The sequence below is a fragment of the Leptonychotes weddellii genome, chromosome 11 (genome assembly GCF_054177405.1).
Source record: "Leptonychotes weddellii isolate Sample4059 chromosome 11, ASM5417740v2, whole genome shotgun sequence".
NCBI classification, from domain to species: Eukaryota; Metazoa; Chordata; class Mammalia; order Carnivora; family Phocidae; genus Leptonychotes; species Leptonychotes weddellii.
In genome coordinates this window covers 6,326,691-6,344,285 of record NC_138379.1, presented here as the reverse complement: position 1 = coordinate 6,344,285, position 17,595 = coordinate 6,326,691, and the positions used below count along the sequence as shown (strand labels likewise).

Here is a 17,595-nt window from a genome sequence, read left to right as displayed (position 1 = left end):
GTGTCTCTCCTGCTTAAAATCCTTCTGCAGCTCCCCATTGCCTCTGCTCAGCCTTGTAAGCAAAGCTGTTCCCAGCTGACTCCAACCTGTTTTCACAGTCCTGCCTCTCCCGAGCCCCGAGTCCTTTGTGTCCATAGCCACTTTTGAGTACCTTCCATGTGGCAGTTCATAAACCTTGTCCCTATTTTTTCCCACAACCCTGCAAGGTAGGTAGTCGACCCATTTTAGAGATGGAGAAACTGAATCTCACACAGACTATGTCAGACCCAGAGATCTATGCTCTTTTCACCACTTGGCGGCTCCTCTGTCATTCACTCCCGTGCCTCAGTGTCTTTGCTTACGCACAAGCATATCTCAGCCTTCAGGTTTGGCTCAGAATCACATCTGACCATCTTAATGGGCCCTGACACCAGCCGCACCTCTGCCCCAGGCATTCTCGATCTTATTTTCTTCATAGTTGTTCAACATGGTAGGAAATCCTCTTACTTGCTTACAAATCCAATATCCTTTTCCCACTAGAATCTAAGCTACAGGAGAGCAGGGATTGCGTCTGTCTGATATCCCCAGCACCTGGAATGCGCTTGAGTGCCCTGTAGATGCTCATTAAGTAGTGCTGACGAGCACAGTCGGACACCTCCCGGCCCCAGGCCCGGCCCTCCCTCCTGCGTGCTCCCTTAGTCCTCTGAAGCTGGAGAAGCTGCTGGTCCCTTGCACTAGGGGTTATTCTTTCATTCTTGGGTCTCCCCCAATAGACCCCCGCAGCCTGGGCACGGCGCCTGCCTTACACCAGTGCTCAGCCACCTCCTGTAAACACCAGTATCTCCAGTTGGCATTTGGTTGGTTCCTACTCCCAGACAGAAGCTTTCAAAGGGCACGAAACCTTCTGGGAGAGGGGTCCCCCCGCCCCCAGGTCAGCCCAGTTTGCAGAGACCGGCCTGTCTTCCGGAGGGAACCTAGGTCAAGGGTGCGGGGAGCACAACCACCAGCAGCAGCAAGTTTTATTGCGACCAGAACCTCCTGGTCATGTGAGGGGGATGGGGCCGAGGGACATTCGGTCATCAATGCCATGTTCTCAGTCCAGGACACAGAGCCAAAGGTCTACCTGGCTGTGCTGTGCCTCCCCCCCGCCCCGCCCCCAATCAGGGCATCCCACGGGGATGAGGCAGAAGGCAGGTGGAAACAGGAGTCCATCTTGGCAAAGCCTTCATCCAAGGGATGTGAGGGAAGGAGGAGCAGTTGGTGGTGGGGGTCCAGGTGGCCCAAGATGCTCAGGGCACTTTGGGCTGACTTCTGCAGGTGTCCTTAGTGCGTTTTAGGGGAAAGCAATGAGGCACACTCTGCCCCTAGGGAGGGGCTGGGAAGGAGGGAAACAAAGGCTCGAAGAAAGAAATCACTGGCCAGCGACCACACAGTGGGACCTCGGGAATCCTGACTTCTAGGCCAGGGCTGCATCGCCCCTCTGCCTCCCAGCAATCGCTTGATCCTGAGCACCCGGCCTGGCCAGCCTTGCTCCTACGTGGGGATCTGCATGTGGCCCAGGTCCTGGTCCATGATCTGGAGGACGTCGTCCAGGATGGAAGGCCCCAGGTCCACGTGCAGGGAGAGCAGGGAGCTGGCATGGGACAGGAAGGGCTCCTCAGCCCCTGACTCGGGGGTCAGCCCGTTGTGGGCAGAGCCAGCCTCTGGAATTCTCCAGATGTCCACACTCCCTGCCTCCTTCGGGGAAGGCTGTGGGGTCTCCAGGTGCAGGCGAGGGGGTTTGGGTGGGGCCTGGGCTGTGGGCAGGGTGAGGGCCTGGGGCCCACCGATGACAGGGAGGGAGATGGCATTCTTGAGCAGAGGGGACGGCCCTTCGGGGAGCTCCCGCCCGCACAGAGTGGCGGTGCGTGTGAACTGGAAGGGCAGGTTGAAGGCGCCATCCTCCTCAGGTCCCTCGACCGCCGTCCCTGGCAGGAGGTGAAACTTGCCCTGCAGGAAGGAGATGTCACCGAACATGTCGCTGCCCCCACCGCTGCCGATATGGATGGTGTGTCGGAAGTCCCCCAGCGGCGGGCTGATCATGTCCGACGACAGCAGGTCCCGCAGCTTCTCCTTCTTGCCCTTGCGGCTGCCGCGCTTCAGGTAGATGGGCACCTTGGTGGACATTGTGACCTCAGCGCCCAGGCCTGGCTGCCGGCGCTCGGGACGGTGCACCCGCAGGGACCGCGGCCTCCTGCTACCTCCTCTCACCGCCCTGGCCAGAGACACCAAAACCTCGCCGAAGGGCGAAGACTGCCGTGTGGGGTGTGACCGACGTTGGCCCAAGGGACGAGAAAAAGAAAGAGTAATGATCAATGAAGTCAGAGGGCTGAGACAACGAAAATCGTTTTCTCCCGAAAGAGTTGAAAATGCTCTGGAAAATTAGCAGCCGCAAGGTGGAGGTCTTGCAGGGAGCAACGCTCTCTGGTCTTGTCCTCGCGAGTGTCTCCCGGGGGCTGAGGAGCTGCAACACCAAAGGTATAAGTGAGGGACAGAAGGACACAAGGCAGAGGCATCCGCGCCATTTTGGGGGGCCCTGCGTCGGCCCCGGGAGCCCAGGTGGGGCCACTCTCCCATGGAAACCATGTTGGAAGAAGGGCCTGTTCGCTTACAGACTCACTGCCCCTTGGGGCCTGGATAACTAGCGCCGAGCCCCCCTCCTGACCAGTGGGGAAGCTGAGGCCCGCGAACCTGGGTGACGGGCCTGGAGTCATATCCCAAGTCCTGGCTCTGGTCTCCTGCCCTGGGTCTCCGGCTTTGCTCTTCGCTGTTGTCTGGGTGCTCAGCCCCTAGTGCACATCAACTGTGCCCCAAGACGTAACAAGTGTCAAGATTGTTGGGGGGGCGGTCTCACAGACTTGTCTCAATCCCCTAGTTGACCAAGGAGAGAGATCCCATAACCTCTGTCTCGCCCACCTGTCTGTGCCAGGCCTGGACACGCGGCAGGTGTTCAGCCAACAGGGCCGAATGTAGACACCTTCTGATCGGCCCAATCTCGTCCCACCTGGAAGTGGGGTCACGTCGGAGTTCCCCCTTTTTCCTCCGGGTTAGCAGTTCCTAGCTCCCGGACCGAGTCTGACATAGTTACTGTCCCTCCACCCCACCCAGCACCTGAGGGTTAGATGGAGTGGAGGGTACAAATATTTTGGGGGGCTCTGCTCTGTGCCTGGCATTTTGCTGAGTTCCTTGCAAACACATCTCATTTCATCATTGCAACCACCCTCCTCTCATCCTCATTTAAACATTGCAGTCAGAACACATTTTGGAGGGATTTGCACAAGGCATTGCCGAGGGAGAGAAGCAAAATGCAAAAGCGTAGTCTGGAAGATTCCATTTCTGGGGCACCTGGGTGGCTCAGTCGGTTAAGCGTCTGACTCTTGGTTTGGCTCAGGTCACTATCTCAGGGTCGTGAGATCGAGCTCTGCGTTGAGCTCCACGCTCAGCGGTGAGTCTGTTTGAGATTCTCTCCCTCTACCTCTGCCCCACTCGAGAGCTCTCTCTCTCTCAAATAAATAAAATCTTAAAAAAAAAATTCCAGGGCGCCTGGGTGGCTCAGTTGGTTGAGCGACTGCCTTCGGCTCAGGTCATGATCCTGGAGTCCCTGGATCGAGTCCCGCATCGGGCTCCCTGCTCGGCAGGGAGTCTGCTTCTCCCTCTGCCCCTCCCCCTCTCATGTGCTCTCTCTCATTCTCTCTCTCTGAAATAAATAAATAAAATCTTTAAAAAAAAAAAAATCCATTTCTGACAGCAGTGACCAACTCCCCTCCCCTCTGCCCCTTCCCCATATATGCATGCATGTATGTGTACCTACAGACACAGGTCCGCATAGATATAATCTTACATAAAAAGAGAGAAGAATCTGGAAGGCCAGCACTGGGTTGTCATATGGGCTATGTAGACTGGGGTGGGGGTCAGGGAAGGGGTGTGGGGTGGGGGTCAGGGAAGGGGTGTGGGGTCAGTGACATGGAAAGGTGTCCTCGAAAAAAATTACCTATAATATTTGGTACTGTTACTATAAAATGATACATGTAACTGTGAAAAGGATGGTTGCCAAAATGTTGGTGATGGTTCTCTCAAGATAGCAGATTTCAGATGACTTTGCCTTTCTTCTTCATACTTTTATAAGCTCAAAATCTTAATAATAAGCATGTGTTACTTAGGTGCACATATTATTTATGTAATCAGAAAAAATAAAGCTATTTTTAATGTGGAAAAAATAAATGCACTCTGGCGGGGTGTCATACTGGTTTAACAGAAAAAGGAAGCGATGCAGGCCCTCCTTGGCGTTCCCACGGTGGGGGACTAGCCTCAAACGGGGCTACGAGAGAGCCCAGATGTAGAATCTGAGCACAAAAGGCAAAGAAAAGAAATGTGTCCAAGGTCATCCAGAGGGTAACCAGATGAGCACCCCTCCCCCACTGCCCCCTCCCCGGGGCCGCCAGGGGCTGAGCAGGTAGGAAATTGGCCAGGAGGGGCGGAGCCAGCCACAGCTGGGAGCCCTGGCGGGTCCTAGGCCCCATTCTCCATCCTGGGCAGGGTGAGGAGAGAATGAGGGGCTGGCAGGAGGGAGCAGGAAGAAGGAAGGGGGATGCAGGAGAGGCAGAGTCCCAACTCCCAGCCCAGGCCCTCACTCAGGAAACCCCACCCAGGACCGGACACCCCAGGTCAGTCACACATAGCCACAGAGACCGGACATCTTGCCCCTCCCTGAGCACCTGCAGTTTAACAGGAAACAAAGGAATGACTCTCCAGTGGCGGGATTCCAGCTAAGCCTGGAAGGAGCTGTGCGCAGGGTGGGGGAGGCAGTGGACACTGCGAGGTCCTGGGATCCCATCCCTCACTCACAGAACAGACCTTTACCTGTGACCACCATGCCAGACCTGGGGGCATGCCAACACACATCCTACCTGTCTCCTTGGTAGGCAAGCAGTCCTGGGGCAGCTTTTCCTTCCTTTCCACTCATGAAGAGTGGGTCATACTGGTGGGATTTGTCATCCCCCGCCCCATCACACAGGGCGCCAAGACAGCCTGAGTGTTTCCACAACAAACTGGGCGTCCCTGACAGCTGTCTCACTCTGAGCCAGATGTACCCACCCAGTTCCAGATGTGGGGAGAACTGGGGCTGGGGGGAAGGGTTGGGCCAGCATCAGCCACCCAGGGGAGAGCTGGGAATTGCACTCATCAAGCCCCAAGCATTCAGATTTGGCAAGCATGAGACCCCAGGCTCCAGCTGCCCTTGCACGGTTCCCATTTTAAAGCTCCCAGGCAGAGCACGGTGGGCGTCACCACCGCCTTTTACAGAGGCAAAAGCTGAACCTCAGAGACCTTAATGTTGCTGAGGTCGCCCGCTGGGAAGAGGAAAAGTGGGCCCCAGTACCCAGCCAGGTTCCTGTGGCTCTGATGCAGTGGGCCATCCAACCTCTGAAAACTGGGGAGCGGGAAGAAACAGGCTCCCAGCTAGGCTGGGGCCACTCGGTCCCCAGGCCTCCTCCATTTAAGTCCAGTTGGCTGCCCCTCTCCCCCAACTTGCAAGGATCCAGAGATATGAGAATGAGCTCTCCATCAGGACAAGGCTATGGGGGGCCTGAGGGTGGCTTCCCCCAGAAGTGGGAGGAGCAGATGGGAGCTTGCCCTGGGCAGGAGCCCTGGGCCTCCTTCAGAGAGAAATACTTCCGGGAGGCACAGCCCCTTCTGTCGCTAGGAGTACTAGGCCACTCCCCACCAACGGTGTTCAAAGAGCCACCCCCTGACCTTGAAATCAGGAGCCGTACCTTGAATCCATCTCCATCTGGGACTCACTGTGACCTTGGGCAAGACACCTCTCCTTTCTGGCCCTTACCTTCCCCATCCATAAAATGGGCTGACAAAGCCGTCACCAGAGGGCTACTGGAAGACCCTACTGCCACAGCGCAAATGAGAGATGTACGACAGACAGGGTTAGGGGGTCCCTGTCAGCCCTGTCATTCACTTAGTGGCCACTACAGCAAATAGCTGTAGGGGCTTCCTCAAGCATTTTGGTTATCGGGGACACTGCTCCGAACAAGACCAAAAACGAAAGCCTCCATCCTCCAACCGACCGCCCTCTCCCGCCTGCCCTGGAGGCAGCCTGCGCAGAGTCCCGCTCGCCGGCGGCGGGGAGTCTCCCGGGGTCCCTGTGCGGAGCGGCGCACGGCTCGATGACCGCTAGGTGGCGCGCGCGCGCTCTGTCGCCCCGCATCTCGGAGGAGTCCCGGCGCGCATCGGAGTGTGGAGCGCGCTTCGGACTCCGTCCAGGCAGGGGCCCCCCAAGGAGTGGCACGTTCGCGTATCAGATGCGGATCGTCTGAGGGATCTTCTTCTCTTGGGGTGCTCTGGCCTCACAACCAGACAGTAGGGGGGAAAAGGGACGATCGGGGATCTTGCCAGGGTCTCCAAGCTTTGGGAGGATCCTCCCCCGTGCTTTCCGGCCTGGGCGATGTCCGAGTGTCCGCTGGGCGCAGGGCCAGAGCTCGGACGAGCAGGCCCCCACCCCTGGCTCCCGCGGGTCCGGTTCCTCAGCCCCAGCTCGGGTTCCGGCGCCGACCCCTCCCCGCCCTCTGTCGGAGCGCCCAGGCTGGATCCGTTTCAGGACACTCGAGGCCGCGGCTAAAGATAGGAGGACACCTCACCATCGACTAAAAATACGACCCCCAGCTCGGGCGGGGACGCTGGGCGGCGGGAGGGCGCTCCCGCGTCCCGGGTGTGGGGCGGAGGCGAGGGCTCAGGGTGAAGGGCGGGACCACAAGTTCGGGTTCGGGATGCGGGGCGCCTCGCAGGCGGAGGGGGCGCGGGCGTGGCCGCCTGGATCGAGGCGCGGGCGGGAAACACCATGGAGCCCGAAGCTCCCGGGAAAGGAAATGCGCGGGGGTGACACAGGGGCCGGGGCGCAAGCCGGGCCGGGGCGCCACGGGGATGGCCCTCTCAGGGGGCCCCCGGGAGTCGCGGACTCGCTGCAGAGTCCCGGCCCGAACTCACCTTGAGGCGCGCAGGCGGCGGACCCGCGGATTGCGAAAGCTCGGGAGCTGGACCGCGCGGCTCTGGGACGCGATCCCGGCTCTGAACTCACAGTGAGGTCCGTGGCCCCTGAGGCCCCGCCCCTGGCCCGGGGAGCCAATGCCCGGGCAGCCCCCAACCAGGCCCCGCCCACACCCCCGCCCCACCCGGGGCCTCGCCTGTGCTCCCCCTTCCGTGGCGCGGCGCCCAGGTCCATGAGCCGCGCGGGCGCGGGGTCCAGTGTAGGCTCGGGCGGCTGCGGGCCGGGCGGTTTCGGGTGCCCGGGCTGGACTCTGCGGACTGCGGCTGTGCCTGTCGGAACCAGATTCTTCTCGGTGTTCGAAGGGCCAAGGGGGCGGCAGCCGGAAGACCGAATTGTAGTTCTTCAGAATTCACCGAGCGTCCTTGGACCCGTTCCCTCCCTGGAGGGCTGGGTCTGGGGAGGCGCCCGCACGAGTGTATTCAGTGGCCACTAAGGGAATGAATGAGGCCTTGGAGGCACCCGAGTTAAAATATTAACAAACTTGCAAGAGCTTTAAGGAGTTTACCGCCCCCTAGCAAGGAGGGCACGGAGGGTGTGCAGGGAGAGTGGCCTGGACACGCCCGTTTGCCATCAGTTTAGGTGGCTTCCGGGGCGGGGGTGGAACCCATACTTAGACTCCTTCTAACTTTGTTTCATTCATTCATTCATTCATTCATTCATTCGGTACTAGAAACATTTATTGAAGGGCAGGCCCTGCACAGGGCACGGGACATAGGCAGAAGGAACCTGCCCTCCATTCAGTGATTCAACAGAGACTGAAGCATCTAGCAGCACCTGCTGCTATTCTTGTCGCTGGGAATTCAGCGCTCTAGGAAAGCCAGAAAACTGAAGCTCAGGGCCCTGATGGTGATCTGCTCTGCCTCAAAGGGCAAGACCTGTGGTCTTTGGGCCTTCCTCCTGCGTCAGGCTTCTCACCCAGCCACTAGCCCCCTTGCCCTGCACTTCCTCCCACAGCACAGCCCTGAGGGGACCCCTGCTCTGTGCCAAGCCTTCAGCACTGCCTCTGAGCCATGGACCCAGGTGCCGTGCTGGCTCCGCTCCCCACTTGCTCTGTGGCCACAGGCAAAGGACAGTCCCTTTCTGAGCCTCTTTGCCTGTAAAAGGAGAGTTACATGAGTCCCAAACAAGATAAGAAACTTGTGTGTGCTTTGTGGATGGGAACACAGCCCACACAGGGGCCACTTTCATGCAAACATTGGAACAGTCGATTTGAGGGACAGCAGGCTGGCCTCACCACCTGACCTGGAATGACTCCACAGATGAGACCTCCTGAGCCTGCAGGAATGTGGCTGAGGCATGGCCCCCTACCCTCTACCCATCTGCTGAGAGTCCTCCTTTGGGGGAAGGAGGTTGGGAAGGGTCAAGAGCTCCATTCAGAGCTGGTGACAAAATAGAAAGTTGCAGGGATGGAAGTTTGGACAGCAAAGACATCGGAGGCCACATGACACTGGGAACCAGTTCCAGAGAGGTTGGGGGGGGGGCTACTGGGGAACATTGGGGGATGGGTAGAGAACAGTGGATTTGGCCCCCGCAGCCTGACCCTAGCCCCTGCTCCCCTCCCTCAGCGACTAGGGAGCCATCTCTCCAGCCTGGCTGCCAGGCCAGAACTCCTAACCGGGGCCCAGAGTCATGGGGACGACCGTCTGTGCTCTGGGGGAGACTGTTTTAAGTCCCCCTGGATGTGACAAGGTTCCAGCTAAGTGCTGGCTCCCCATGCTGCTCGGTACACCCCTGCCATCAGCCAGAGCTCAGGGCCCGCCCGCACAAAGCCTAACCAAGGCATGATTGGGGCCTGGTGGTGGGTTCTATGCTTCGCAAGCACTCAGGTGAGTGCTTCATCCTCTTCATGCACAGATGAGGGTATGTCACTTGGCTGGGGCTGGAGGAATCCCTCAGGAGCCTGCTGACAGCTCCTCTCCTTGAGGTTTTGCTGAATAGGCAGGATCTTTGCGTACACACTCGGTGACTGTGGAAGCCCTGCAATTAATGCGCATTTATGAAACAGGATTTCATTTGCTAAAATTGGCTTTTTTTGCGCAACTTCTCAGGCTGTGTGTAAGGGCCTGAGTGTGGGCGGGCAGGCTGGGATCCTGGGCCAGGGGATAGCCAGGGTGTCCTGCTTTTCTGACTCAACAGACAATCAGGTCAAGTGTCCTCCCCTTACCCCGCCTGCACCCCATGTCCAGGGTCTAATACCTCAGCCAAGGCCTGGACTGTTCTCACTGGAAGGACTCCTGGACACACTGGTGGCTGAAGGGGCAGGACCCTGAAGGGCGTTTGGGAGGGGTTAGAGGCAAGGAAGGCTACTGATGGAGAAATGCCTGGAATGGGCTATTCAACTTCCTTCTCCTCCTCTGGGAGCTCTCCTTGGCCTGGAGATGGGTCTAGCTGGTTTCTCCCACCCCATGGCTGCTCCCCCCTCCCCCATAGGGCCCTGTAATCACCACACAGTGACTGACTCAGCCCTTCCTTCCCCTCCCAGCCCCTTCTTCCTGGAAATCATCTACGTCAGCAGCCCGAGCCCCCATGGAGAGAGTCGGAAGCCCTCTCCTCCAAGGTTAAGTGGGGAGGATGGAGGGGCTGGCAGGGAAGGACCCCAAGGTTGCAGCCAGCTCTCCATAGCCCCACCTACCTGGGAAGCTAGGGCTCTGGGATGCAGGTGGGACAATAGTGACCAGGAGTCTGGGGGCAGGTCTGGGAGCAGGTCTGGGAGCAGAGGGTCACAAGGGAAGGATAGTGATCATCTTGGGGGGACCTAGGGGGCCAGTGAGAAAAGACAAAGTATCTGGAAGGGGCTTCAGCACCCCTACCGCCCAGGGCCACAGGGCAGCAGGGAGCCAGGCAGGAGCTCCATCCGCCCCTAGGAAGCCTCCTCCACCTCAGCCTGAGCTCAGTCTGCAGGGCCCCATGGCCTCAGCCAACCCCAGGCCTGGGTTGGATTTTTCCTTGATTGTTTCTTGTTTCCTTCCTCCCCTGGGCTCCTGCCAACTCCAGCCCTGCACTCCTTGCTCTTCACCCTCCTTTAGAGAACTCTGATCCGCCAGAGGCTGGGATTCCAGATGAGAGTCCCCTTGGAGCTTCCCCCAGTTTTTGCCTCTGTCTTGAACCCCTCCTGGGGAGTTGGGTGTCAGGGCCTTGTGGGGGGACTTTCCTTTGGGTCTGGATTTTGGCCCCAGGCCTAGAACCATGGGGGTTTCCAGAGTGGTGACAGCTCTGTCCTAGGAGGGACCAGCCCAGGCACTTCCCCCAGAGGCCTTTGGGAGCATCCCAGCTGCATGGCTGTCCTTTGGCCTGGGGAACACAGAATCAGCAGGGGCAGTCTTCAACACTTCCCACCTCCCCAAGACACTCTGTCACTGTTCATTTTGAAAACTCATATTTGATTCTACTTCTTGCCTATGGCTATGCTGGACTAGCGAAGACACAGGTGGCCAAGGCTGGTCCCCGGCTTGCAGGGAACAGATAACCCCAAATGAAACAAATAGCCAATGCTAAAACAACACATTCTGTGCCATAAAGGAGGTCCTCCAGGGTAGAGGCTGATGGGAGTGTTAAGAAAACTTCAAGGAGGAGGTGATATTTGAGCAGGGTGTTAATGGATGAATAGGAGTTCGCCAGGCAGGGAAAGGGAAAGATGTTCCAGAGGGAGCAGGCAGAGGCAAAGGCAAAGGTCAGGAAGAATACAAGTAGATGCACGGTGTGATCCGGGAAACAAGAGATATCCAGTAGACCATGGCATAGGAGAGGCGGAGAGTCCAAGAGGGTAGTGGGTGAGCACTGTCTTCCCTGTCCAGCATGCATTCCTCCTACTTTTTTTTTTTTTTAAGATTTTATTTATTTATTTGAGAGAGAGAGAATGAGAGAGAGCACATGAGAGGGGGGAGGGTCAGAGGGAGAAGCAGACTCCCTGCCGAGCAGGGAGCCCGATGCGGGACTCGATCCAGGGACTCCAGGATCATGACCTGAGCCGAAGGCAGTCGCTTAACCAACTGAGCCACCCAGGCGCCCCATCATCCCTCTTACTTTGGTGCCCACCACTCAGTTTTCCAGAGTCTCCAGTGTGACTAACCCCACCCCCAAGGCAAAAGTCTCCCTCTTACCCCTGCCCCCAGGCAGACAACCAGCATTATCAGCTTCTTGTAAACACTTCTGGAGATACTCTTTGCCTGTGTAAGCAAAGCCCCTCCCATCCTTTCTACACAAATGGCAATATCTAGGTGAGTAGGGCCCCCCCACCCCAGTCCGGCAGGTCCTGGGGGGAGGACAGGCTCTACGTAATGTCAGAAGCAGTGGAGGTGACCGCCAGGGCGTCTGGGAAACTGCGTCTCATTGAGCCTCTGCCCTTCCGGTTGTTCTGCACCTTGCTTTTTTTCAGTTAACATTACATGTATGACCACCCCATATCAGTACACAGAGTGTCCTCAGTTTCCCTTTTTTGCTGCTGCCTAGCTTTCCAGGGTGTCGTTCTCAGCCGGCCGTCCTTTTGGTTGTTCCCAGCCCTTTCCTATGAGAAGCAGGGCTCCGTGAGTCACCTTGTACAGCTGCGCATTCACACACACGTGAGCACAGCTGCGGAATAATTGCTACGTGCTTGGGGGTGGGGGCGGTGAAAGGACACGCGCTGTTGTCATTGGTCGGCTCTGTCTGCTGGTTCTTCCAGGGGATGTGCTGGGTACCAGGCCCCTGCACAGACTGCGGGGCCCCTCTCTCCTCAGCCTCCCCAAGCGCCTGGTTCTCGAGCTCTTTTTTTTTTTTTTTTTTTAAAGATTTTATTTATTTATTTGAGACAGAATGAGAGAGAGAGAGAGAGCACATGAGAGGGGAGAGGGTCAGAGGGAGAAGCAGACTCCCCGCCGAGCAGGGAGCCCGATGCGGGACTCGATCCAGGGACTCCAGGATCATGACCTGAGCTGAAGGCAGTCGCTTAACCGACTGAGCCACCCAGGCGCCCCTGGTTCTCGAGCTCTTTGATCTCTGCTAGTCTGCAAGGGAAAACTAAACCTAGCCAAAGGAGCCTCCGTGTAGCTTTAGTGTGTGTTTCTCTTATGCGAAGTGAGTTTGGCCGTCTTTTCCTTGGCTTCGGGGCCATTCCTCGTTCCTCCTCTGTGGACTGGCTGCACGGTTTCGCTTAGGAAGGTCGCCTCAGAAAGGGGGACCTTGGAGGGAGGCCTGACCGGAGGCAGGGGCCACTCTGGGGACAGTTGGTTCAGGAAAGAGACGGAACTTGGCTCTGAGCTGTGGCGTAAAAGCCAGAGTTGGAGATAATAAAGTAGAAAGATTGGAATTTGGTGACAGACCGGCCACGGGGCCCATGGAGGGAGGAGAAGGGGGGCGTCGAGCCCAATCCAGGGTGATGACTCAGGGTGGAGTGGGTGGGGGAGGGAAGGGAGGATGGTGGGGCCACCAAAGGAGGTGGAAGATTCTGGGGGTGAAGATGATGTGCCTCCTGCCCTTTCTCCGCCCCACATGCCCCTGCTTACACACTTCTGGGTCCACAGTCCCTGGGCAGGGCCCCTGCTGCCCCCTCTCCCTCGGCCGCAGGGGCAGCCCCCTTGCACATGCTCCGCCCCTCGCCTCACCTGGCCACCTCCCTGGGGCGCATCATGCCGCTCTCAGCTGTGGCCTCTCTCCCCCAGGGAAGTCTTCAGCACCCCCAGTTGATGTCAAGTCCCCTTGTGATCCCTTGGAGAAACCCTGGACCACTGTCCCCTCTGTGCTACCGTCCACTGATTCACGTCCGGCCCCCCCCGGACGGTAGCCACCAGCGTCTCCCCAGAGTGCGGGCCACATAGCAGGTACCTGACGAACAAGCAAACGAATGGATCCGCGAATGAATGACATGAGGCTGGGGACAGCAGGAAGGGGGCATGTCGGAGACGGGGGTTTAGGAAGTAAGAGCCGGGAGCCAAGGACTTCTCTGCGGGCCCCGCCCTGGCGCCCCCTCTGCACTGGGCCCGGCTTTGGTTTTCTCCACAGCATCTGCCTGCTTCTGTGCCTGGTGTTTGCTTGTTTGCGGTTTCTGCACTGGAGCGGGGCTCTGGGGGGAGCAGGCATTGTCTGCTCGGTTCCCCTCTGCAGCCCGGTCCCATCCCGACACGGAGTCGGCCCACAGCCAGCGTTTGTCAACAGGAGCGAGCGTGGGAAGTGATGGGCTCGGGCTCCAGGTCCGCACACCAGGGGCAGAGGCACTCCTGCTTCCTCCTCTCTGGGCGCCTGTCTGGGAGGGTGGAAGGGAAGGCATTCCTTCTGCAGGTATCTCCCGTGGGCCTGCTGCCCGCGATGTCCTCTATCGGGATGGCACAGGATCCCTGCTCTCAGGAAGCAGGCATCCTGACGGATTCTTGGGGAGGGGGTTACCACGGGACGGGACATGAAGAACAGAGTGGAGGGGCCAGATCGCTGTGTGTATATTTTCTTTGAAAGTAATCTGAGCACATGGCAAAAGATTTCAAATGCGCTATGAGCATGGACATGACAACTAATTCTCCGAGTCCTCCTGCCCCTGCCCCCTAGCCCTTCCATACCCATCCCCAGAAGCAGACCACTGTTACTAGAAGTGTTCTAAGGGGCAGAGCATTTGAAGGGGACGGAGTCCTCAAGGGGAACGTGGGCCTTGGGAAGGACCTGTGGGAATCGGGAATGGCCGTGCCTTCTAGACCCTGGCCCAGCTCTCCTCCTGCTCCTGGAACAGAGAAGCCAGGAGGGTACTGCTGCCTGCTTCCAAAGAGAGCCACTGCCCTGAGGGGCCGCCTCCGCCAGCCCAGCATCTCCCCCCTCCCACTCTTCCGGGGGGGGGGTGGGCACTGCTGACTTGACCCTGGAGCAGATGCTTCAGACCCTGGAGAGATCTGGGAGTGATGGAGCAGGCAGAGGAGACAGGGCTCGGCTGGGCCCTCCGGGAGCAGCGCAGAGGGACCAGGGGTCAGCAGAGTCATTGGGCAGCAGCTGTCCCAGAGACCTCTGAGGGGCCCCTTGGCCCAGGCAGCCGCCGGCCTCTCAGCTGTCAGGCCGGCTCTGGGAGGGCGGGGAGCCCGGATTGTGAGGAGGAGGGTGGGTTGGGTGGGGGAATTGGGAACTGGCCATGGGCCCAGGTGGGTCTAAGGGCAGGCTGGCCCCTGGGGCCCTTGCCATTTCTCGGGCAGACCGGGAGGGGGCAGATAGGCCTGGCTGCTCAGGGATAGAGGGGTGACAGAGGGGCCCAAAAGCCTGAGTGCGGCTGATTGAGTCCCGCCTCAGTGACTCCAGACTGAGAGGCCAGGAGTGTCAGCTTCACCTCCAGCTCCCCCCTCCTCCGCCAGACCCCCAGGACCTCCCAGTTCTCCAGCTTTTGAGTGCGGTGAGTTTTACGCAGGCCACTCCCAGATCAACCAGTCCACAGTCCAGTTCCCACCCCTCACCAGAGTGCGGCTCCTGTCACCCAACAGCCCAGCCCAATAGCCATTTGGGTGCCCCCCTTGGTCCCAACTTGCCCCCAGTAGTCCCAGGCACCTCCCCAAACACCTCTCCTCCAACCCCCTCCCCGCTGTGCTCCCAGGCACGTGGGCTGCTACCTCCCAACTCCTTCTCAGTCTGTCATTGTCGTGTACCAAGTTGGTCAGCGTGGCAGGTTGGAGAGACAACGGGTTTGGAGTTTAAATCCCAGTTCCATCACTTACTTAGGCCGGTGACCTCCAACCTCTTAGCACCTGCCAGCAGGGTTTGTTGAGAGAGTTAGATGTGATCTCTTTGTCAAAGTGCATACAGTATGTCCTCAGAAATGTTAACTCCCTTGCCTTCCTGAGCTGTGTTTTCTCTGTCTGTCCCCGGCAGTCATCCCAATCCTGCTGTCCCAGATCAGGCCCTCATTGTTTTGGTTGCAAATGACAGAAAATTCAATTCCAACTAGTTCAAGAAAGAAAGAACGGGTATATTTGTGGCTTAGATTTTGAGGGGTGGGGGCTGGCTTCATCAGAGCTTAGACAACGTGGCCTGGTGCTGACATCTCCCCCTCTTAACTCCTGGCAATGTGTCCTCTGGTTTAGTCCCTATTCAGGATGGGTTTCCCCTCATTGTGGCAAGATGGCTGCAGCAGCTCCACTCTTGCGGCCGTGTCTTTTCTACCACTCCTGCAGAAGTCCTGGAGTCATGGTGTTCGGACTATCCTCGGTCATGCTTATCCCTGGCCATTCACTGAGGCCAGGGAGGGGCGATGTGCTGCTTGGTTTAGGCAAGGGAGGAGTGTGGAGGAGGGGTGGTTCCCCACAGGGAAACCAGGGTACTGTTTCCATGGGAACAGAGAGTGGGTACCGGGTGGCTCTGTCTTCTGATAGCTCTTAGAGTGTCTCTGGCCTCCAGCCTCTCCCAGCTTCACTCTGCCCTTTGAGGCACCGCCAGGCCTTCCTAAGATGCAGGTTCCTTACTGTCCTCCTGCTCTACTCAGAAGCCTCCAAAAGTTCCCTGGGGTGAATCAAGTCCAAACTCCTTTGCAAGGCATTCCTGACTTCACAGTCTGGCTCCAGAGCTCTGTTCCTGGCCCATCACTTCTTTTCTCCCCCTCTGCCCCTCTCTTTCCTTGCATTCCCTCCCTCCATAACCCTCAAGCCCCTTCCCCGCCATGCTGGGGTATGTAACGAGAGCACTGAAGACAGATGTTCCAACACTGGAGCATCATTCACAACAGCCAAAATGTGGAAACAGCTCCAGTGTCCATCACCTGATGAGTGAAGAAAGACAACACTGTCTATCTGCACAAGGGAATAGTACTCAAACAAGGGGAGAAAGGAAATGAAATTCTGACCCCTGCTACAACGTGGATGGCCCTTGAAAACATGATGCTCAGAGAAAGAAGCCGGACGCAGAGGACCACGTATTATATGATCCCATTTGTGTGATGTGCCCAGAGCAGACAAGTCTGTCAAGGTGGAAAGTAGGTCTGTGTTTTCCAGGGGGTGGGGTGGGGAGCGGTGGGGAGTGACTGCTAATGGGGATGGGGTTTCTTTTAGAAGTGAAGAAAATATGGAATTCGATAGTTATGATGTTTATACGACATTGTGAATGTACTAAAAACCACTGAATGGTACACACTAAGATGGTAAAGTTGATGCTGGCCGTGTATCTCACTAATTTTTAAAGTGTTAAAAAAAAAAAATCTACCCCCATCCCCACCCCAGTCAGTCAAGACCCTTCATGGCTAGTTAGCAGGCTCAAGTGTGGAGGAAGACGCCTTCTCGGGGGGTGGGGGGGGGGGCGCTCAGCCAGGAGCCCCAAGGTCAGGGGAAAAGAAACGTGTACTAAACAGAAGTGAAAAATCAGCCCAGAAGGCTACTCCCAACATCAGGGGAAGCTGCAAGATGGGCTGAGCCAGGCTGGGTGACCCCAGGTCAAGGGAAAGGAAACGCCAAGCCCGAAGTTGCTGCAGAGACAGAGCAGGATGGAGGCCCCAAGAAGCAGAGTCATGGCCCTGCCCCAGCCCTCCTCTGGCTGCCCCCACCAACCCCAGTCCCCTGGCTTCCTTCTTAGAACCCACTGGGGTCCCCCTCAGCAGCTCTCCCCTGACCTTCCTGGGGACAGAGCCTGAATCTTAAAGGGTGGCTATGCAGGGGTGAAGGGAGGGCAGCCTCAGGCTCCACCAGCACCAGTGAGTGAGGAAGAGGCGGTGACCCTGGGAGGGGCATGAGGGCTGGCACCTCGAGATGTGGAACTTGGTAAGAGCACAGGGACTTTGTTTGCTCAGAACCATCGGCTCCACCCTTAGATCTGTGTCTCAAGGGCACAGGCACGACCAGGACCAGGGGAGACGCCACCAAACAAAAGGGGGTTCTGAAGCAGGAGTGTCCCAGGAGTCCTGGCCCAGCTCTGGCTCCTTGGCTTCCTCCCTCCTCCCTCCTCAAGCCTTACTCCAGAGGTCAGTGCCTCGGCACAGGCAGAGGCAAGAGCCCTCCATGAGCAAGAGGCACAGCCATTCAGGAAATTAGGGGCCCAGCTGAAAAGGGGTCTAGGAGCAGCCAGTTGGCAGACACTGGGCACCGGCTTCCTGACGCGAGCAAAAGGGAACCGTCTGGGGGCAGAGAGGCGCTCGCCTGCCAGAGCTGTCTGCAATCTGGGGTCCGCAGCCTGCTTTCCGTGTGAGTTTTAAATGCCTGCTCGGAGCCCTCCAGGATCACTTCCAACAGTCACACGACTCGTCTCCAGGCAACAGGCTCGCGCTCCCATTCATGCTGAGCTCCAGCTTTCTCACCACTGCCTCCCTCCGCCCTGCACACACCTCCCCCGCAGGATGCAGAACCTTCCTCCCCCTCCACCAACTGCCCCATCCCACGGGGACTCTGGATCTTGCGGAGTCTGTCATAAGGGGAGAGGGGCCTTTGTACCTTGCTAAGGGGGGACCACGACATGGCGACTCCCCACAAAGCTTCTTCAGCAACATGGGCATAATTGCCAAGAGTGTGGCTCCCTAGGAGCCCCACATGGAGGAACCACGCATGGGCTCACACGATAAGGGCCCAGAGCCTGGTTTATCGCGGCCCAGGGCCTGTTGGTTAATC

General features: G+C 58.0%; 1 protein-coding gene across 2 annotated transcripts; it reads right to left on the bottom strand.

Moving 5' to 3' along the window:
• Positions 1-980: 980 nt before the first annotated feature.
• Positions 981-7,133, bottom strand: CDC42EP2 (CDC42 effector protein 2). 2 transcript variants are annotated; one of them, XM_006737121.3, is made up of 2 exons: positions 7,012-7,133; positions 981-2,482 (listed from the first exon to the last, which is right to left on the bottom strand). In XM_006737121.3, the coding sequence occupies exon 2, from the start codon at positions 2,143-2,145 to the stop codon at positions 1,513-1,515; it is 633 nt and encodes a 210-aa protein (XP_006737184.2). In that variant the 5' UTR covers positions 2,146-2,482; positions 7,012-7,133; the 3' UTR covers positions 981-1,512. The 2 variants fall into 2 exon arrangements, with proteins under 2 accessions (XP_006737184.2, XP_030887973.2); XM_031032113.2 differs by lacking the exon at positions 7,012-7,133 and adding an exon at positions 2,710-3,556.
• Between the last annotated feature and the right edge of the window lie 10,462 nt (positions 7,134-17,595).